At 41.9% G+C, this 23,159-nt stretch overlaps 1 protein-coding gene across 1 annotated transcript in view; it reads right to left on the bottom strand.

Moving 5' to 3' along the window:
• The window catches only part of znrf2b (zinc and ring finger 2b), a 33,169-nt gene extending 10,648 nt beyond the window's left edge, over positions 1-22,521 (bottom strand). Inside the window, exon 1 of the mRNA XM_031742660.2 lies at positions 21,433-22,521. Within this exon, the coding sequence (XP_031598520.2) occupies positions 21,433-21,823 (391 nt within the window). The 5' untranslated portion in view covers positions 21,824-22,521. The remainder of the gene's footprint in view (positions 1-21,432) is intronic.
• Between the last annotated feature and the right edge of the window lie 638 nt (positions 22,522-23,159).

Below are 23,159 nucleotides of genomic sequence, written 5' to 3'. Positions count from 1 at the left end.
CAATGATAGGCAATGATAAGAAAATGAAATGCATGCGCAGTGCCTTTGTTTTCATACACACATGGCCGAAAAAGCACGGCGGCAACGGAGAATGAGAAGGGGGAAAGTGGATTGTTGAGTGAAACGGATGAACCAGAATTGGTTTGTAAAAATGGTGCCACTTCAGTGATGTGGAACTGGTTTGGTGTTTGTCCGTCAGACACACAACAAAGCACTTTTTTTTGTAGAACATGCAAGCGGGCCGTCGTTATTGCCGTATTTGTCGGACTAAGGTGCTCGTAAATCTGGGAGTAACCTGGGTCCTAAACTCCGTCGCTTCAGGTCCCAAAGTCAAACGAACACTGCAGCATCACTGAGAGTTACAAACTGTCTAAATTCTTTCATCTTTAATAAAACGATCAGCATTGCTGCTTTACCAGGTGTAACTATGAAGTTTAACATCCAGGCATCCATGAAAACAGGATTTATTACATTTAACGGAGTTAGAAGTTAGCACCAAGTTAGCAGGAAGTTAGCTCGCTAGCTTCCACCTAAACATGATATAGCATGTTCTGACTGAGAGATTTCTGAAACATTCAAACGTACAGCTCTGCTATCACTTCCAACATAAATGAAGACAGAAAACTAAACAGCTGTGACGTTTGTAGGGTTACTGAAGTTGGGCTAGCTGGTATATAATGATGTGCTACGTGATCGCTAGCGACACAGCTATGTTAGCATAGCATAAACACAGTGAAGCTGGAGGATGAAGGCTAACACTTTTCCACTTGATAAAAGTTAACGTGAGGGTTCCTGATGGTTAGGGACAAATGCACTCGCATGGCAGGATGCTGTAAACGGACCAAACTTCAGTCAGGAGAACAACTGAGATAATCCATCCACAATACCAGGTTAGTCATTAATATACTGCAACAACATGGGAATAGAGCAGCTGTGATGGAATACAGCATTAATGAATCAATGGTACAGAAGTGGAGGAAGCAAGAAGTTGAATAAAGTTTGATTTATCTGACTGTTTTGTTTCGCTTAATCTGCCTTATAATCCCGTGCACCTTATGGTCCGAAAAATACATATTTGACTTTTTTATTTGGCACACTGCAGTTTAATGTTGCAAAGCATCTCTTTTTAACTTCAGTGGATATTATACATGGTTATGCTGAGGATATGTCAGCCCATTTCTACTGGAAATGCCTTTTGGTTAAACTGTCAGCAAGGAATTTGCATTTGCACTGTTAAATTTTTATATAGCTTTAATGCACATAAAAACAGCTGCTTGTTTATGTGAAAATAAATGGATGGGGTTTTTTTGCGCTAGTAAAGTTGTGGAGTTTTGTCTGGCAAAAATTATATAGTCAGTTAAATCGTTATCGCAAATTTTCAAATATATATCGTGATATATATTTTTGGCCATATCGCCCTGCTCTACTGGCAAACATCACTTGTTGCTATAGAATACTCTAAGCTCTGCGAACCATGGATGATCGTGCTGACAGAATAGGCTGTTGACAACGAAACAAGTTTCATTCCATCTTGAACTATAGCCTTGATTAATGTGATTAGTCACCTGTGTTTATTTATTATTACATATTAACATGGCTGCTGTAAAACAGATCTACTGGCTGATCACAGATGTACTGCTGACATGCAGTGATATGAAAACGTTTCTTTGCTTTACTGAAGGAAAAAGTTGAATTTATTTGGGTCATAGACTATGGATCATGAAAATGAAACAAACAAAAACATTACTATTCTAGTCAATCTGTGATTATATTGCAGGTTGGTAACACAGCAGAAACATCAAATATATTATCCTGGTTGAGGGATAAACCTATTCTAACCTATTCTTAGTGAAACAATAAGTCAAATGATTAAGGTCATTGTTTTATGGTTAAATAGATGACAAAGTAAATGAATCTGTTTGTCAAAGACTGCACTGTGAAATAACAGGGTTACATTAAATATATTCCAGTTTCTCTTTATGTGCACTTTGCCTCTCTGTACCAGTAAATTAAAACAAAAGTCTATGTGCATGATGCAACTCAAATGTGGCTATTCTGGGGTTTTTGGCCTTTAAGTGCTTGTCTTCATGCAGCAGGAGGTACATTGAGGCACAATGGGGCAGAGACTGCAGGATCGGCACCTGTCCAGCTGACACCTGCCTATTTATTGAATAAGATGGCGAGGAGGTGCAGAATCTCTGCAGGAAGAAGAGGCTCAGACATTTACAAAGTATACTGATGTGGGGTTTGGTCACGTTACCATGCTACTGTGGAAAAAAACTATCTTGCTATTGCAAATGTCAGAAGATTTCAAAAAAAGTTAACCTGCCTAAGCTGAATGACAGAATGAGGCATGTTTTATGAAATACCTTGTGATTTCAAGTAGAGCAGCAAGTCCACTGCCCATTACAGTGTGACTAAAATCATTGGAAAGTGTTCTGAATGGTGGAGACCATTTACACCCAAACTACAAAAATGTTACAAGTTTGTTCAGGAGAAACAGAGTAATATAGCTCTTTATCCCACTGTGGTTGCTCTTTCTAGGTGCAAAGTTCTTCATGTAGGCCAGCTTTAAACACTGAGCGGTTAGCAGCTGCTAATCCCAGTGACTAAAGTCTCAGCCAGCCAGCACTTCTAACTAGAGATTTTAGGAAATACATTGTTACAAAGTACCCCAAGTCTGCAGTCAGAACTATGTTGTATATGGAGATATTTAAATATTTTCAGTCAGGTAATTAGTTTTGCTGTTGAACACAACCAAATGCCAGGATGCAAATAGTCAGTGAAACGTATAAAAGCAGCACCCCACACAGAATTCAAGGTCTGTGAGAAATCAGCTGCATTCAGAACAAAGGTTACAAAGTCTAATGTTAGTTTGTCCAGTAGTTCTTCAGCTTGAAGCCCAGCCACATGAAACCTTATGTGATATCTCACAGGAATCCAGCTGCTTTGTAAGTATATGGTACTAGGCTAACGATATAAATTTCTGGTACTATGAAACCCTTTTTGTGAACGACATGACTAACAATCAATCAAGTCATGTCAATAATAATAATAATGATAATAATATGTAACTTTATATGTAATTGCAGCACAAACTTGCTCTGACTCTTCACTTTGAAGCCTTAACATTAGTGTTTTGGCTTCTGCTTGATTTTGGATCCAGAAGTTCCCATATTTACACCAGAAGGTGGTAAAGCACCAAGTTATCAGCTAACAGTCACAAGAACAGTCCAAATCCTTCTAAAAATGAGACAGTTATGACTTTATCATGGTGGAGATTACAAATTATACAAAATCACCGTTGGAGTCAACCACTTCAAGAAGAGGACATGAGATGATACCTTAAACTTCCAGATGTATATTCCATCACAGTCTCAGATCAAGAGTCTGCTGGATAACCTAAGAGTGTGGAGAAACTCTTCGTCCTATGGACATTTTACAGTGTAAAGGTCAGCAGGAAACCCAATCCGAGCTTCACAACACCTTTTTACAAACCTGTCGCTGACGTCACGTCCATGCAGTTAATCACCAAAACACATCTGCTGCTGTATTCAGATGAAGGCACAGATTAAGAAAGCAGGTTAAGTAGCTGATAGCTTATCTCTTCAAGGTAGATTTCTGCTAACCTGGACTGACTTGACCACAGAACTGAGCCCCTGTGATGTGTAATCATCTGGAACCTCATGCTGACCTGTTAAACAGTTCTCCAGTAAAACACAATATTATCAATCTTGGGAGCAGAGAGTGTGTAGGATTTAGATCGCCGTGTCCTTATGCATGAATAATGACAGCAAGGATGGAAAAAGATAACTGTCAGGGACTGGTCTCTTTCTGCAGGGGTTTCTGTTCCAGCTCCAATCTGGCTTTAGGTCTTTGCAGAAAACAGATGAGCAACAAATCCATCCTTCTTTGCAGATGGAACACATTCAATCCCAGAGCAGGAGAGGCCTCCTGCTGATGGTCCAGACCACAGTACTGACTGCGGTAGTGCTACGACATATGTAAACAGATATGTGCTGTAAAAAAAAAAAAAAAAACTGATCACAAACTGACCACAAAACCTTTATCTATCTATCTATTGTGAGTGAATGCTAACAAGTACAGCCCGCTCTATCATCCTCAACCAAAATGCTCATAAATATTATCACTGCACAATGAGTCTTTTTTATTTAGGAGTCAAGCTCATAAACTAAAGCTCAAATGACCTCAAATCAAAGTCATCATTAACTAAACCTGTGATTTTCTTCAAAGGTGCCCCTTAATAACTCTATTTGTTGAAAAATACATGCCAACAGTACCCAGACTGTTCAAAATCTAAGACAGGATATCCTGAGTAAATACACCAAACACCAGCAGTGTGGCCCGAACAGCTGTACTTTGAGCCTTTGGAGTAAGTGTGGTCCCCAAAAACAAAAACTAGAACTACTTTTTCCTTTTCAGGGCCACATTTTGCAGTAACAACTGGAATCAAGCACATGTGATAACTGTCACTGAGTCTTTTACAGCTCTGTGGAGGAATTCTGGCCCATTCATCTTTGCAGAATTATTGCAATTCAGCCACACAGGAGGGTTTTTGAGCATGAACCGCCTTTTTAAGGTCACAGCATCTAAATCGGATTCATGTCCAAAGCCTTCATTTTCTTTTTCTTAAGCCAATCATAGGTGGACTTGCTGATGTATTTTGGATCGTTGTCTTGCTGAGGAACCCAAACGCACTTCAGCTTGAGGTCACGAACAGATGGACGGACATAGACGGCAAGTCTTTCACATCCTGAGGCAACAAAGCAGACCCCACACACACACTAACACCACCCTGTTTTTTTGTTGGTATGATGCTCCTTTTCTGAAATGCTGTGTTAGTTTTATGCCAGACACCGGACACACACCTTCCAAAAAGTTCAGCTTTTCTCTCATCAGTTCACAGACGAGGCTTTATGATCCTTTTGCTGAGCAGTGGTTTTCGTCTTGGAACGCAGCCACGCATGCCATTTTTGGCCTGACTCTCTTTGTCATGGTGCAGTCATGAACACTGAGGCAAGTGAGGTCTACAGTTTGGAAGATGTTCTGGGGTCTTTTGTGAACTCTTGGATGAGTCATCACTGCACTCTTGGGGTAATTTTGGTGGGCAAGCCACCCCTGGGTGGGTTCACCACTGTTCCATGTTTTTGGCATTTGTAGATAATGGCTCCCATTGTGGTTCACTGGAGTCCCACAGCTTTAGAAATGACTTTGTAACCTTTTCAGTAATGAATCCTACTACTACTTCATTAGATCTGTGTAGTTTTTACATGAATCTAACCTGGTGGGATACAATGTCTACATCTAAGCAGGTAGTGAAAGCCACAGTTCAAAACACACAGGTCCTGATGGGAGGCATTTCAGGGTCTCCTGGCTGAAGGTCTTGTTGTCCTAAAGAGGACATCCCTCTTAGAGCTGGGCGATATAAGATTTTTTCATATCACGATATGTTTTTTTCATTTCAGGCGATAACGATATATATCACGATATAAGCCAAATAACTATATTTGTAAGATTTAAATGTGCCGTTGCTCACAAGTAAAATGTGAAATAATTAGCAGCTTGTTTTAATTAAAATATTTATTTCCCATAATAAGTTCAACAGGGTAGATGTACTTAAGGAACATGAGACTTCAGTTTCAGATAAAGGCAAATATTGTAAACTACACAAAAGGCAGCCGCTAAAGCGTTTAAGTTTCAAAATAGAACAAACAAAACAGACTAAATTGTCAATTCCACTTAGAAACAAAATTTTAATTCTAAAAATAAATCTTAGGTCGTTTTACAGAAGAACAGACAAAATTGACTAACTTTTGTCAATATCAAATAAACTGAGAACTAAAAGGAAATTCTCAGGCTACGCCCACACGCACACGGGTATTTTTGAAAACGGAGATTTTCCGTTTTGCTTTTAAAAATAATCCCGTCCACACGTAAACGCAGAAATGAAGGAAAACGCTGCTAGGAACATGCCAAAGCAACAGGTGGCGATATATTCCTAACCGTAGAAATGTTGGCCAATCAGAAGTCTAGAAGCCTCGGTAGGAAATAGTAAACAAAGATGGGGCATAGAAACAGAACCGAGTCGTATGTGTGGAGGGACAGTAACTGTGTGTGTATATGTAAGCATTTAAACACTGCAGAGAGGACAATTAACAGTAACAGTATTGTAGAAATTCATTTCACCGAAACAATAACGTGGCGCACAGTGTGACGTCAAAAAGGCGCACACCTTTGACGCGCTGCGTTTTCTCCGTTTTCTTGTCCACACGTAAATGCAAAAACGGAGTTTTCGAAAATATCCACCCTGGCAGGCGTTTTAGAAATCTCCGTTTTCAGTGACTGAAAACGCCGTTTACGTGTGGATTTAAAGGTGCAAACGCATAGAAAAATCTGCGTTTTCAAAAATACCCGGTACGTGTGGACGTAGCATCAATCTCTCCTTGTTGTATAGCTTAGCTTTTCAAACAGTTTTAACAGTTACTTTAGTCTGACAAAAGCCGAATGACTAATTAGCGCTTTCAGTCAGAGATTGAGCATGCACCGTTTTATTGTATTTCCAGACTTGCTTTCGCACAATTTACAGTGCGGCGCTACTCTGTTTTTGTCAGACTTGAAATAGCGAAATACCTTCACACCACGGAGCTTCTGTGGCCCTTCCGTTTGACAAGCTCTCCAGCATTGGAACCATCATCTGTTTTTTTTTCGTAACCTTCGCTCACGCCTCGGTTGATTTTTCTCTAGTCGGCAAACTCATTTCCTTCATTACCTGGGCGGCCCGGCTGCAAAACAAATACACATGTGCGCCTTTGGCACTTGTGCTGTAACGTAACAAGTCATGTGACGTGACGCTGCGGCTGTGATTGGTTCGGCTCTGCGCTACTTAATTTGGATTGGCTGTTTTTTTTTTTTTTTTAAGAGGACAAGAGAGATGAGGCCTATCGCAATAGTTTAATTTTTCTATCGAGAAAAAGTTATTTCGCAATACATATCGTTATCGTTTTATCGCCCAGCTCTAATCCCTCTGCAGCTAATGATGTCCCAGCCAGTGCATCAGGCCACTGACACTAAAGGAGACTTTGTGTACAACAGGACACAGGAGGCTTCTGTCAACACTAATCATTGCTAGTTCCCAGAATAAGAATGTGATGTCCTATCAGAGGGATTTCTTCATGTAACCTATTTACAGACAGAGTCAGCAGCATTGTGAGTGGACATAAGCTGGATCGTAAGCACATCTGAAAATATTAAGTAAACTTGAAATGAAATGACTTCATTAGGAATCACCAAACATCAAAGTACAGTATAAAGAATCTTAGATTGATTGAAAGCACCTGAGCCCGCCTCACAGTCGCCATGGCAACCTCTGACTGATGTCATGTTTAGCTTCTCTGAATTTTAACTACAAACAAATCAAAAAACACTTTGTATCACATTTTATAACCACTGATCTTACCAGCCAGAATTTGACTAAAGTGACTCTCAGTGTTGCACAGGAGCACAGAGATACTGCACTGTTTAACCAAAGGTCAAACAGGGACAAATGCTGCATGTGCTGTTTGCAGTCGGGCCTGGTGTAATAATGCACCTGCTTCACTTTAGCACTTGTTGTGGATTCACTGCTACAAAGTCATCCCTGCTCTACTTTATATCTAGAAAGACTTCCAAAGTTTCTTCTTTAAAATATTGTAAAAATCACCCTGTGTTGATGTGTGGAGAACTGACTAATGTGTTTTGCGGTTGTCACACCAAATTTAAAAGACAAAGTGAATCAGTTATCGTAACAATGCCGCAGAGGTGAGACTGGCTCTTTTTGCAGGGGTCTTTTTGTTTTTGCAGACATACAAATGCACTGTCTGTGCACTGTGGACAGTAGCTGGCATTTCTATTATTGTAAAGAGACGCGTAGAGAAGCAAAGAATTTACAACCCCGTGCAATATTTAAGACCTTTGACCCCACTATAATTGCTTTTCACTGGGATACAGGAAGAAGCAAGAGAATAGCCGAGTTGGAGATGGGATATCTTTGATTGCCCACATAAAAGTCTCTCAAAGGTCCTAAAATCCAATTTCTCCACCTGGTCACAGGCCAGTCAGTATCTGCATGAAACTAGAGTTTGGTACAATTCAGAACTGTGCCTCTCTGCTGCCAAGCATTTTATCAAACTGATTGAGAGTTATAGCCACACTATAATCAATAGGTGGTCATTTCCTTCATGAGTTTACAGCTTGCACATAGTGACAGAAATACAGACGCCTCAAACAATACAGGTTCACACTACAACTATGTCAGTATGTCTCTGGACACACTGAGTGCAACCACTTTCAGCAATAAGGTGTCTTTCTCTAATTTGATATAATCTCGAGTTCTGAACAGCCTTACTGCTCACAAGCGAGTGTACACAGAGCGCCAGTCCTAAGCCCGGATAAATGGGAAGGGTTGTGCCAGTAAGGGTATAAAATAATGGCCAGTGCGGATCATAAAGAATGACATTTCCACATTGGAATAGTTTGAGCCCAGGTTTACAACAACCATCTCTGGTGCTGTTGGTTTACAGGTTAACGGTGGAAACTTTGCTACTGTTGGCAGACAGAGAAGGGATAGGGGATATGCTGGCCAAAGGATACTGAAGATGCAGCTACGAGACAGGAGGATAAGAGGAAGACCACAGAGGACGTTCATGAATGTAGTAAGGAAGGATGTGCAGAGGTTTAGCGTGACAGAAGAGGATGCTAGGGACAGGGTGAGATGGAGACAGCTGATCCGGTCTGAAGAGAACAGCCAAAAGAAGAAGAAGAAGTAGCAGCAGCCTAATGTCTACGATGGTGTGGAACAACTGTCTAGAACTGCTGTAGAGATGGACCATGCTCCAAACTACACAATACCTGGTGGGTTCTTTCTCCGTCTTTGCTGCTTCAGGAACTCTTACACACAAGAAGGGAACCTGAAGCCATGCACATATAAACTCCCTCCTGTATAAAGTCTGTGTCGACCAACAATGGACCTGAGCTAAGAACGACAACAAAAAAAACCAACACTAAAAGGAGTATTGCAAAAGGCCAGCCCTTTAAATTTCAATTCAATTCAATTCAATTTTATTTATAAGGTGGTAAAATCACACCAATAGTCACATCAAGGCAGGTTATATTGTAAGACTCAACAATACAGAGAAAATCTGACAACAAATCAGACGAGCCCCTACGAGCAAACACTCGGTGAAAGTGGGATGGAAACCCTTTGAACAGGACCAGGTTCAGGGTGGGGCAGCCGTCTGCTGCAATAGCTCTAATAGACAGGATAATAGTTTATAATGACTGATAACATCACCCTGCCAATAAATCTGTTGGGCTCTAAAAGTTAACAATGTTAATGCTCAGGATACTCCGACGGGTAATGCTAATGCTATTAAGGTGAAGTAAAACTCCAAGGACAAGGTACCTGACTGAACATGGTGCTAAAGTGCCCGTGCTGGTGGTGACAGAGGATGAGGGGCATGTTGTGGGGACAAGAGAATACACCTAATACATCAAAACAAAATCACTGATACATGTTAGTGAAGTGACAAGGAATAGGAACAGGAGCTTTGTAGTTGGAGGAGAATGACAGAGGAAAAAAAATGGGCGATGAAATCCATGTAGGTCACAAGTAGTATCTCATATTTCATGGCTCTGTGTAGCTAAAATATGAATATTGTTATTTTTTACTCCCATAAAATCTGTATCTGCATCAGCACCAAAATGCCACAAACCAGCGCATTAAATGCCATTCTGACAGATGCTGCTGGTGTGTCAGATATGAACATGTTCTTTGACAGCAAACGTTTGCAGAAACCTTTGTTTTTGACCACCCCTCTGTGGTTTAACGCTCTGTCGTCATCTCTTTATTTTAATGTTTTGTTCTGCTTGTGTATTTTATTTATTCATTATATAGGAGGAAATGAAGTAAATGCAAGTTTGGTAATCAAAGGTAACTTTGGCCATAACTGACTCAACCATTTATCTGAGGGAAAACAACCACAGCCATGATGCTAGTTTGAAGGTACTCTGCATATTGTTAAATGAAATGTGTGTAAATGTGTGTGAGGTATCCTGTTTGATGAAAACAGCCACTTGAATACATTTAAATGAAGTATATGAACAAATTTACAAACTGATGTCAGGAAAATAAAAAAGCTCAATTTGTAAAGATAATGAGTTTGTTATATATTATTCATGTATCAGCTGTTTAGTCATTTTATGGCAAAATGGATTCTGTCGTTTAATTTTGGTATTGTTTTTGAGTTGAAAAGAATAAAAAGATAATTCACATTAAACATACGAGTCATTAAATGTACCAGTGTTGTGTACTAAGCACAGATTAATTTAAGAGTTTTCGAGCAAATGGTGTATTAGGTTGTAACTGTAACATATATTTAAAGAGTTACAGTGAAAGGAAACACCTGTAAGTGGTAGTATAAACAGAGTTTCACATTTTACTATTACAGAAAGGTCCGTTAATGGAACAGAAAACATGTTAAAGTTAAAGGGAATATCCGTAAGCAGCACAGACGATTCATACTGCCAATCTACAGAATTTTCTGTTTTATCATTTACAGAAAAGTCTATACTCCTAGCAGAAAGTTACAGGATTCTTTGGGAAATACTTTGTAAAAACAAAGATTTTTTTCTTTCTTTTTTTTCTTTTTACAGTGAGGATTTGAATATATACCTGACTCGGCCTTACAGAAGTTGTCAGTCAGTAGTTGTGCAGTGGTTTGTGAAAAATGACCAGTGCTCGTTGGAATTAAAGGATTTTTTTGAGAACCTTACATGCACTGGATAGTTCTGTGCTAAATCATATCATCTGTGACAATATACATTTTTTAAATAGTATAAAAATGTCAAATTATTATGTCATATGGCTTTACACTCCATAGTACCCTCAACAACAGCACAAGCCTGGGCATGTCTGAGAGCCAAGTATCAGCCTCTGATGATGACTCAGTACCTAAAGGGAGCGAGCAACAACCTCCAGCAAAACCCAGCACTTTGCAAAACATGCAAAGCATTCTACCTTTAGGTGGAAACAACAAACGTGTTTGACCACTTCAGGCAAAAACACAATGATGACTAAAACCAGGATACGAAGGAGATGCTAGCAGCTGGTGATATGCAACCAAAATGTAAACAAATGACCAAACACCGCTGGAACCCTGGCTAGCTGCGCTCCATATCACAGGAAGAGCAAAGGGTGGATGGAAATGACTGACAAACAGGGCTTTAAGCAGCTGGTTAAGAAGCTTCACCCAAGACACAACATCCCAGGTAAAAACTCATTTTCAGTGTTATTATGAGACAATATTGTGCAGATCCTGCAAAATTACAAGTTTATCTTATTTTAGCTATTGTTAAATGTTAAGCAGTGTCACTACTAATAATAGTAATGATGCTACTGCTGCTGGCACCTGGTTCAATCAGACTCAAACTTCACATTACAAGTGTCACTAAAAGTAGCTTATTGGGAAAAAAGGATGCACATAAAGGCTGCTCCCTGGAAGCATCAATAAAACATGAGCTTCCACTGAGACCAGACTGGAATATGCAATTTTGCTGGTAGGTGTGTCAGCTGGGACCCACGCTAATCTCTTTTCCACAAGTACCTCCTCAGCTGTTATGGTCGCTTTCCATTATAACTGAGTAGCTCCTCTGTGTGCGTGGGGTCATTATAGCTATGTGTCCAAAAGCCTGTGACATCATTTGTATGCAACACAAACACAAAACGATGGAGGAGGCCGAGGCGATGGTATACCTGCTGCTTGGACCACGGTGTTGACTTTTTGCAGCTGTTTCCCTCGTTGCCGGGTTTCAAAAATGGCGGTTCTGTTTTCTGTAAAGGAGTCGCTCTCGTGAATCTTCGACTTGCGCTGCGTACTGGCCAATCGGTGGCATGCAGTCTCTTGAGGTCACATTTTTATCAACTTGGAACCCCAGCTGAGTAGGCTGGTACTGCCACCTAATGCAAACCCCGAAAAAACTGAGTTGAGCTGAGCAGAGCAGGTACTAGTGAAAAAAAGAGTATACGTGGCAGCTTTTATCTGCTTGCTTGGATTGGCAGAAAGAGGCTCGATTATTGACTGATCCCACTGTGAGGGTGACCATCTTTAAAGGTTTTAATGTCAAAATGCTGCGTGGTAATTTGTAATCCAGAGCAGGAAACAGCCACTTAAATTCACAAACTATTATACCACACAATCTGGAAGGAAAAACCAACACAGGTCACTGTGCACAGCAAAATGTGAAACAAGGTATTCACAAAGTGCAATTCCATACAACATCTAGGCAATGTAGTACTCTAGTCCTCACCCCGATGGCTTTTAGGGGTGAATATGCTATTCAGGCAAATGCCAATTAGCAAAGATCTTATGAATGCAGCATGCTAACCAAGACTGACAGCATTATCAAATTTAATTTCTAATGTCTAATCTCACCCACTGGCCCAACAGTGACATTCCAAAATACAGGGGCCAAAACCATGGGCTATGTCCATCTTTTATATACAGTCTATGGTTCTGACACTAGGAAACAAACACATCCGTTTGTCCATTTGAGACAAACACAGAATGAATGCGTTATGCTGCTCGTCAGACCATTATAGAAGTTATTTAAAGCTCTCTTTCTCATTTGCATTACATTTCTGTCAGCGTTGCATACTCTTCAGCAAAAACACTCTTTCACACAGTTTTTGGCTTGAATGTGGCAAAGCTGCTCTGCTGCATATCCACCAGCCTGTTCTTTAAATGAAGATCCAGCACCTTTAATAAAGCCATCACGCCACCTGCTAACAAGTTTAAATGTGTGTGTATGTATGTGCACACTACTGATGCATGCATGTGGCCATCATAGAAGAAGGATACTGAACGAGCCAAGTTAATTATTACGCTCCTGTCTGCTGACTCACACTCACATTAACAACCTGTGCACACAACCTGCCACATGTGTGCGTGGTGCTCTGTGCATGAATGTGTTTGTTTTAGTAAACATGCTCACATGCACTCGCATACAGCGCCAAAATAATAAAGACTAAAGGTACTACGAAAAATGTGCTTTTACGTATAAAATCTGGTTCGGTAAATGTTCGGTTCACAGGTTTTACAGATACTGTACTGTTTGTTTCACTCCTCCCGCTCACAGACAAATTCAAGTAGGAAGTTGGTGGGAAGGCGGGTTGGCTAAGACTCATTTAAAATGAGCCAAGCCTGTGCAGAAAGCAGTGATCACCACAGTGTGCGTGCTGTTTTTCTTTCTCTTTGACATTCTCCTATTTTGAATGAAAAGCTGCGAGTCCAAATAAATCAGTTCAAATTCTCTGATACATGAACATGTTCTCCCCGTGGATAATAATGAGGGAGTTCTTTCTTTAAAAGGTGTTCAATCTACTCTGGTGATGTAGGTCTGATTGCTGCTCTGAATGAATTGCAGGTAAACACCACAGCATGTTTTGCAAAGCCTGCATGTCATCCACTCATGCAACAATCACCTCCTCTTTCCTAATAACTGAAATATAGAGAAAACGATCACAGTCTGAACCACTGATGCAGACACAGTTGGTAGCAGGTGTAGGTAGGGGTGGTGATATAGCCTCCAAGTTCTTTCACAATCACCAGCTTGCTGGCATATCCTCCTGGTTGGGCCTGACAGCGATTCCACCTCAAAGGATGAAACAAGTTTCCATCTTTAACATGAACAATTTTCTTCCATATTTTGCACAAATCTTTGTTGGAGGTTCTTGGAGTAGTTTAATAATTCATCAGAGCCACTGCTGACTGACATGCATGGGCTTGTCTGCTATCTGTCTGTTTGTGTTTGTCCATCCCAGAGAACGTAAATGCATGGTTGCTATGTAATTAATATATTGATAAGAAACTTTTATATCATGTAAAAGTTTATATTCAGCATTATGGATGTGATGATATGGAACAGCGCTAACTTGCAGTAGAAATTTCAATGCGGACACGACAGGTTTCAGATAAGTGTTTCTCTGCTTCCTGCCATTAAATCTCCAAGGCTTTGCAACACTACAGGAAGGATGTGTACGATTCTTCCAGAAGATATTCCTCCATTTGGTCTTTTCATGAAGAGCACTGTCAAACACAATGACCCAAAACTTCCTGATTCAGTTCATTCAGTACCCTGGCATTATGATTCACAGCATTTCCATTGACAGCACATTGGTCAATGGATGGAGGGACTCGGAGCGGCGTCCTGTCTTGAGGCTAAAGCTTAGAATGGTGAGACACACTGGCCCTAATGGTTGGGGTGCTATGTGTCAAACGTTGAGGGAGTCTCATGTAAAAAGATATGCTTCTTATATTACTACGAATGTGTGATGTGAAGTTACAGTGTTTTAGCTCTTGGTTTATTTGATAATAGAGCTGGGAGATATGACCCAAAATTCATATCTCGATATTTTTTAGCTGGATGGCGATATAAGATATATATCTCGATATTTTTTAAAGCCATAAAATAAGAACAAAAAGAGAGTTCTTAGTCAAAGCTGTGTCCCAGATGTCACACAGGCACTTTTATTAACATACAGCATAGATGTACATGAAAAAAACTACTCAAAAATAAATTATGAGCATTTATTAAATAATGATGCTCTATGAATAAAAGAAAACAATGATGTTTTTGTGCATAACAAAGAGCTCACAATTGTGCAGTCAAAATGTAAACTAACAGACGCTGAGCATAATAACAAAGACAGATTTCACAGCTGCTCTGTTCCCAACTTCTACTGCGTGACTGACAGCCTGGAGTTTGAAATCCGCCAGTAACCATGGCCGTTTTTCAATATGCGTACTTGTGCGCATTTTGCGTTCTCGTGTACTCGTGATACGTCATCAGTCGGAGACCAAGTACTGTTCCAATTGGCACGCATCAAACCGAGAACGCGAAAAAGTCCCGGATGTGTTCTCGCTCCGCCCGCTTTATCGAGCATGCATCGGTGGTGACTTGTGTGGACTTGGTACAGCTAAATATCCCAGAATGCATTTCGTCCGAAACTCAGACAAAGGCCGTTTCTCAATTCTCAAATGCGTGAGTACGCATCAAGATTCTCGCCAGTGCGTCTGCGCCGAGAATGCGAGCACGTACTCACATACTTGAGAATTGAGAAACGGCAATTGTCTCTGAACAGGAGCCATTTATGGTCCTTATACACACTGTCACGGTAATATTACGTTGAAGCACAGTACGTATCACTCCGCGAGGCTCCTCGGTAGCCGTAATGCTCCGACAATCCATCAAGCGGTGCAGCTCCGTAGCTTAGCAAAGTCGTACTAAAACATTTTTTGACAGATTGCTGAGCGCTGTGTATCACATAAAATCGGTTGGCGGTCATCAAGCACAACCAGAATTCATACAAAAGGCGCGCAGTCAACTTTTGAGAGAATGAAAGGATTTCAGGCCGTGCATGGCGTTAGCGTGGCTAGCTCGTTAGCGTGGTTAGCTCGTTAACACGTTGACGCCGTCCAGCCCCACGCACGGGGCGATGCACAGTAACTCATTAACGGAGATTTGCCGTATCCATCTTGTTGCTGCCTGCAGGTGAAGCGATGGGGGAGGAGGGGGAGTTGTGTTCAGTGAAGGAGAGGCGAGGTCGAGTAACGTTGCGTAAAGACAAAAGTGGACGAAAGAGAGGCAAACTTGCGGCTCCGCAACTATGATTATAACATAACATAGACTATATCGATATAAAGGATATTGTCACATCTTATATCTTGTATAAAAATATATCGATATGTTTAAAAAACTCGCTATATCGCCCAGTCCTATTTGATAATAATTTATGCATATAGATATTTTTCATACCTTGTAAACATTTGATAGCTCCACGTCGCTAACACAGATTAGCAACTTAAAGAAGATGGAAATGTATAATCTGTGAACTCTTTCCTCGTATTTATCTGTTTAATGCAGACTTTTACAACTCTAACATTATTATTATTGTTCATGTTTAGATGCACAATCATCCATCATGTTATCCACCTGCTGCTGACAGTCCCAGATAAATTCTTGGATCCAGTGTTTAAAAACAGCCTCGACCATAACTGCTGTCTTTTTAAATATTACTGCAACAAACTTTTAATATGCTGATAATGTGATTACTAACTCTATTATTAAACAGATTAAATAATAATTCAATAATATTATTATTAAATAGAGTCTGATAGGTGGAACCACCATGTGGATGGATCAGCTGACAGCAGATTTACCAGCATTAGTGTAAATGTCAATGATAAATGCCAAGAGTGTGAAGTACAGAAATGCCAGAGTCAAGCTTTCAGACAGTAACGTGTCCACAGGAGGGGTTTGTTTTCTGACACTGTAAAATTCTGTTGCTCAGTTTTTCCTCTTTCAAATCAAATAAAAACATTGATTTATATTAAAGGCTGTTATAATCAGATTGTTTAAAGTGAGCCTGATCATTTCCACCTCCACATTTTTTTACTTGGACTACACTAAAGCGCTTGGCCTTTAGTCTGAAACAGCAGGATTGTTACTGACCAGTCCAGATCCAAAATACACACTGTACCTTTGTACTGGTAGCAGTGTAAGCATTCTCTAGATGTTGGAGTGCAGATTTATTTAATTCAGTTTTATTTATATAGTGCCAAATCAAAACAAGGGTCACCTCAAGGCACTTTATACTGTAAGGTAAAGACTCTACAATAATACTGAGTAAATGCCCCAAACATGCCCACCTCCGAACAACAAGCACCTGGGGACAGCGGGAAGAAAAAACTCCCTTTTAACAGGAAGAAACTTCCAGAAGAACCAGACTCAGGGAGGGGCGGGGCCATCTGCTGTGATCAGTTGAGGGTGAGGGGAATAAACAGGACAAAAGACACACTGTGGAAAAGCGTCCGAGATGAATAATAATGATAAAATGCAAAGTGGTATATAAACACAGAGAGTGGAAAGCAGCGGCTGCACGTGGATCAAACGGTATGAAACCAAAGAAATGTTGGCATGCTTCAGCTTCTACAAACTGTCAGGGTCCAACAAGTTGCAGTGTTGTTTTTGCCCTCCAGGGCTCAGCGCTCATTACGTGACTCACCGGCCGAATCATCTGAACATTTCTGAGCAGCACACCACAAACATCTATTTCAAAGACAGGATCTATTTTGACTGTTAAACATAGAGAGGGCATTTCACACACCTTCACAGCACCTGAACTTAACATGCATTTATCTGCTTATATCACTGACGTTAAACTTTCCGGCTCTCAGTGTCAACGTCGAGCTGTGACCACGTTATTATTTCCTCCTTGGCCTTTTTCAGTCCTACATTTCTGACCTCACACACAGAAGATGACAAGCCCGCATGTAGTGAGTAGTCCTGAGGCAGAGGTCTTTTATCAGAGCATTTGCAGCTGGAGCCCCCGGGCCTGCCTGAGGACACGAGACCGGCTGAGTCTAGGACTTCTTTTAAATCTTTTCTTAAAAGGTACTTTTATCAGACAACTAGGGATGGGTATTGATAAGATTTTCACGATTCCGATTCCATTTTAACGATTCCTGTTTAACGATTCGATTCTTTATCGATTCTTTTTAAAAAAGGAGAACACTAAGGTCGATTAGCTTAGAACTTTGTTTTATATCTTCTCTTTGAACAAGATAGAAATTTAGGAGTAACATGGCCTTACAAACCCAACAGTGAGATCTTAAGAGATCCACAGCCTCACGACTCTTCAATGGGGTGTCACAGGGTCCCCGGGAAAATTGTAAACGTAAAATAATAAAATAAATATTCTTCTGTAGCAATAAGAAAGTATAACATAAATTATTCTGTAGCAATTACACAAGAATATCCAGTAATGTCCCTGCCTACAATTAAACACATTCACTTACCGAAATCGGGCATCTGCTGTGGCAAATGGGTGCAAGCCTTTGACCACAAACTTAGTCACTGCTCGGTGACATTCGTCTATCCTGGACTGAAAGGAGACGCTAACGGTAGACTGCAGCGAGAACTGCCAGCCACACTCTGTCTGTCTCATCATGGTCACCTAAATGCACAGTAACGGCAGGTTTTGTAATAAAGCAGATCGCGCTAACATAATATGCACTGTTAGTTGATTATTTACCTGCCGATTAACGGGAGAGGACGTGCAAACGTTACCGCTGCTGCTGGGTTGAGATTCACGAGTCCGGAGCGGAATTAAAAACACGACATTCATTTAAGGTCATCGCGTGTTTTGTGAGCAAATGCTTTTGCATATTCGTAGTGTTTCCTCCTTTAAATGAAATATCTACTTTGCAAGTATTGCAAGTTGCCCTGTTGTCATCTGTTCTCGTGAAGTATAACCAAACTTTTGAGCATTTGAGCCGCTTTAGGCGCCTGCCAGGTAAATGACGCTCCACAACGTGGTGACGTCATTCGGGGCGACTGGAATCGATACGGGAATCGTTTGCAAAAATGACAAACGATTCCAAGGAATTGAAACAGTGGGAACCGGTTCTCAACAAGAACCGGTTTTCGATACCCATCCCTACAGACAGCTGAATGATTTTATTTTACTTGAGGTTATTTTCACCTGGATTGGTTTGATCTGTCTTAACATCTTCTGATTCTGTGAGCGTGCTATTATCACTTCAGCTATAGATTATAAAATGATCAGATCAAGGCATAAAACCTGCCACTGTTCTGACAGACAGCATACACAACAGCAAACGCTAGTAAATAAATATAAAAATGATGCCTTCTGGAAACTGTCCAGCCTGAACCGCCTGCTGCTAAATGCTCTCCAGGAGAAGGGCAATGCATCTCAAATGGCTCTATTGTCTTCCCCGAATGAACTCAGCGTTTCTGTCTTCCTTCTGTGAACAGACACAAGCACACACACTCGCTGTGCTCGTGCTGGATGATCTGCTGCGCCATGTGAATCGTTTTCACCGAGAGCATCACCCAGCCGACCCTCACCTGCACTGACAATCAGCTCCCTGACCGACTCCCTCTGTGCCACATGCCGAGCTGTGTATCTGACCTCTGCCCCAGTTCCCCGATCAACCTCAGGTCACGAAGCATTAGAGCGTTTGTAGATTAGTCACTACAGCCCTCACAGCAGATCAATGAAACCAAGAAGAGAGCATTCACAAGGAGGCTCGCGCTGTTTATCTTAGCACTTGGCTCAAATGAGTCATCATCATCACACATTATTTGTTATTAAAGCCAGCAGGAGCCGCTCACTCAGGGGCCAGCATCTTCATCGCCGTCTGTGTCTAATTCATACAGCTGCTTTGAAGCTAAGCTATGGATCGCCTTTTGATCATTTCAACTGGTATTTTCTACTATCACTGTAACTAAGTCGAGCTTAGAATAAGGCGCTGTTTTACCTCATAAAAACATTAACACTGACACTGTTCAGAGAACTGCAGTCAGCTTTCTGATTTGTGCTCAGTCAAAACTGTGACACAAACACGAGACTGTTCACAAACATATTTGGCAGTAAAGATACAGCTGGGTGACCAACTTCCTCCATGTTGGCCCTTACGTTTGATGTGTGCCACAGATCACATTAACTAGTCTTAACAAGTCATTTGGCAAGCTGGTCAGATCAGCACAGACAGTTTAGAAGGTGAACGTAGAAACAGAAATGCCAAAAATCAGCATTTTTTTAATGGCCACACAGTCAAATACCTGCGGCTTAACAACACTTCTGGGAAAACAGTGGTTGGCCATGACCTTTGTAAACACTTTCCAGAGTCTTAGACTTTGATTTTGTATCATTCTGAATAAAACATCAAGTCCACGTTGTAAATTTTTTGTAGAGCTGGGCAGAGCATAAACGAGTAAATAAATAACTGCAATCACGGGCATAACTTTATGGCTGTAACAAACGTTAGGCAAATATGTTTATGGTTTGTGTGTCTGTGTGCTTCATGTGTCTGACAGAAAGAGATTCTAAGAAGACACCCAATGTATCAGAATACTGAAATGGTATCGCTCTTAAAACGCCTGTATTAGTCTGGCCCTACCATCGCCAGTATAAAAGAGCTTTAACCAGCATTCCCAACCCTTATCCAAAAGACCCATGACTGACATGTTATTAGCCAATAAATGTCCATCCCTCCCTCCTCACATGGCAAAAGCAAAAGCAGCTTTAGGCTTCTGCTGACGGTTTCTAATGTTAGCTGATAAAGTCATTTGTTTAGTTGGCAGGCTTCACATTCACAGGTACCACTGACAATACTGGGTAACGACTTGTGATGGATAATGAGCCCATCTTTGATCATTCTCCTTCCTCACTCGAATGATGACCACTTAATGTTCCACCTGACCATAACTTTTGCTCATCGCATATTTACTCTAACTGGAATCAAACCTTTTAATGCATCTTTTTTATTCATTACAAAAATTCAATACTGAAGACTCAACAGTAACACCCGAGAAACAGTATGTAACATCTGCGCAGCTCAATTAAGGTCATCATTTATTATGATTAGGCCAAAATACTGCTCCTGTCACTTGTAATTGAAAGATAATTGCGCAGAGGCTTTACCAAGACAGATGCGGGCATTTATTTGAGTCTTGCTTCTAGAGGGACTGCAAAAGAAACCATCCATCCATCCATCCATCCATCCATTCGCTTCCGCTTATCCTTTCCAGGGTCGCGGGGGGCGCTGGAGCCTATCCCAGCTGTCATAGGGCGAGAGGCGGGGTACACCCTGGACAGGTCGCCAGTCTGTCGGAGGGCCAACACACAGGGACAGACAACCATTCACGCTCACATTCACTCACACATTCACACCTAGTGACAATTTGGATTATCCAATTAACCTATCCCCACAAGCTGCATGTCTTTGGACGGGGGGGAAGCCGGAGTACCGGAGGGAACCCACGCAAACACGGGGAGAACATGCAAACTCCACACAGAAAGACCCTGGCCTGATGGTGGAATTGAACTCAGGACCTTCTTGCTGTGCGGCAACAGTGCTAACCACCGTGCTGCAAAAGAAACCAACATGTTTTATTTAAGCTTCACATTCATTTAAACCTGCTCCACTCCGTCAAACATCACTGTCACGTTTAGTCTGATCATTTTTCTTGGAAGGAGCTGACCTCTGGTTTTCTTTAATCTTGTAAAGTTTAGATGAGGTAACGAACACGGTGTGTGTTCACGGTGATCCGGTGACTGTATCTGCGATCACATGACTCTTCCTCGGATTGAGGAGCACCTTGGTATAACGCTAACCGACCTACATCAGTTATGCTTCGTGTCGTACCAGCTGACTGTAATACTACGTTTCTAGGAATCAATGAACCCTGTTTGATTACCACTGCCCCCCGTCCTAACCTCTCCGCCGTACCCTGCTGTAAACAGCCGTGCGTCAGCGTCACCACAGCAGCGGAGCGGCTCTGCGCTCTTACCTCCGAACAGATGAGGCGAAAGGTGTGCTGGTAACGATCCAATCAATAGCCGGGGAACTTCTTGCCCTCCGCCCGAGCGCTCCCTGTCCGCCGCCTCCTCCGGGCTGCTGCCGCCGGACTCCGGGGAGCTGTAGCCCCCGCCGCTGTTGGGAATGTTAATGCCAGAGTGGGGTCTTAAACTCGAGCCCCCAACAGACCTGGCCCTGGCTCCGATCTGCTGGCTGGTGCTGGGTCCGGAGGCTCCGGACGCACCGTGGTACCTCGCCCCCCGGGCGGCAGTCCTGCCAGCGCTGCTACCGGACGTGCTGGAGGGCAGGTCCGAGCCGGAGTAGGCTCTGGTCCGTCCGTTAGCAGCTGGGTTAGCAGTGGGGCTGCTCTGCTTTGCCCCCATGTTAACCTCTACTGATTCGGCTTTGAAATATTAACGAGGCGCTGTGCGAGCTCACTGCGGGACAGTACGCCAGATTTCCGCCCGAGGCAGATGGCTTTACAGGACACACGTCCTGGAAGAAGAGAAAAGCACACCAAACTCCGCGTCGCTACGATACCATCGAGAATCGACAACTGCCAGTTGGTGAAAAGTTAAAGCGGCCGCGCGTGACCAAAGCTGAGGATGTGCGGAAAAGTTTAGCAGACGTCACCATTGTATTCCGTCAGTAACGGTTCTAGAGGCTGGGCTGCAGGTGAGAACGTGGGTCCTTCCTTGTGTGCTGAGCCGCTCCTGGTGACCCGCTGTGCTCCGGCCGCTGGGTCGTCCTCAGTACCCCCTCCGCCATGGCTCCCAAGCCGCGTGAAGCAGTGAAGAGTGGCGCTCCTCACACCCCCCTGCCTCACAACACATTGCTCAGTAGAAGGAAGTGATGGAGGAGAAAGTCCTGCACTGAACCCTTTTAGCGGCGGCGGCGGCGGCAAGGAGACTTGCTGCGCAGGCTAGCTGCCAAGCTAGGTAGGCTCACGGGGACTTCCGCCCAGAAGTTTCAAAATAAAGCCTTTGAGGAGTTTAAATTCCCACTGCACAGCACAGAGCCCCACTAGGCACCAAAGCCTCCTTAGCAGTAGTTTTATGTTATTAAATAACTGTTTTACAAAGTGGCAATTTATGCATTTATATAAGTAAGCATAAGTAATAATATACATTTCAAGTATCTCAAACAAAAGTACTTCTTATTCAGCACTCTATTGTTGATTTTATATGCTGTATATACTTCTGAGTTATCTGTAACACTATAGACTCATACAGAGTGTATCAAAAAGAATCATCCGATTTCAAGAGGTGCTTGCATACAGAACATACAATGTTCGCCAGCGCTCGATGTATCCCCCCCTGGACACACAGCATATGTCCAAACTTACAACTTTTGAGAGCATATCTGGAGTCACTGTAGCCACCGCTGTTGTAATGCTACCTACCGGCAACCACGTGAAACTCACAAATCCCCTCTTTCTCAAAGAACATATTTAGATTTATCAGTGGAATTAAAGTTAAAGTTATATTTCACAGCTGGTCCTATCCATCCTCATCTCTTGGTTTTGGACAAACTAACAGGAACTCACTAGAAGCAGAGACATTATAAGATAGAGACATAGCCCTCAGAGAATCCTGAAGTTCATCAGAGATGACGGTAGATGATGGCATTTTTTCAGAGATAAAGTCAGAGAGTCAGAGTGCAACAAAATGAGAGTTTTGCCTACTTTTGTAACCTGCTTACATGTGCATGTTGCACATG

Source organism: Oreochromis aureus, linkage group 11, assembly GCF_013358895.1.
Source record: "Oreochromis aureus strain Israel breed Guangdong linkage group 11, ZZ_aureus, whole genome shotgun sequence".
In the NCBI taxonomy this organism is placed as follows: Eukaryota; Metazoa; Chordata; class Actinopteri; order Cichliformes; family Cichlidae; genus Oreochromis; species Oreochromis aureus.
Note: the sequence above shows the minus strand (reverse complement) of the source record. Positions and strands in the feature narration are given on the sequence as shown.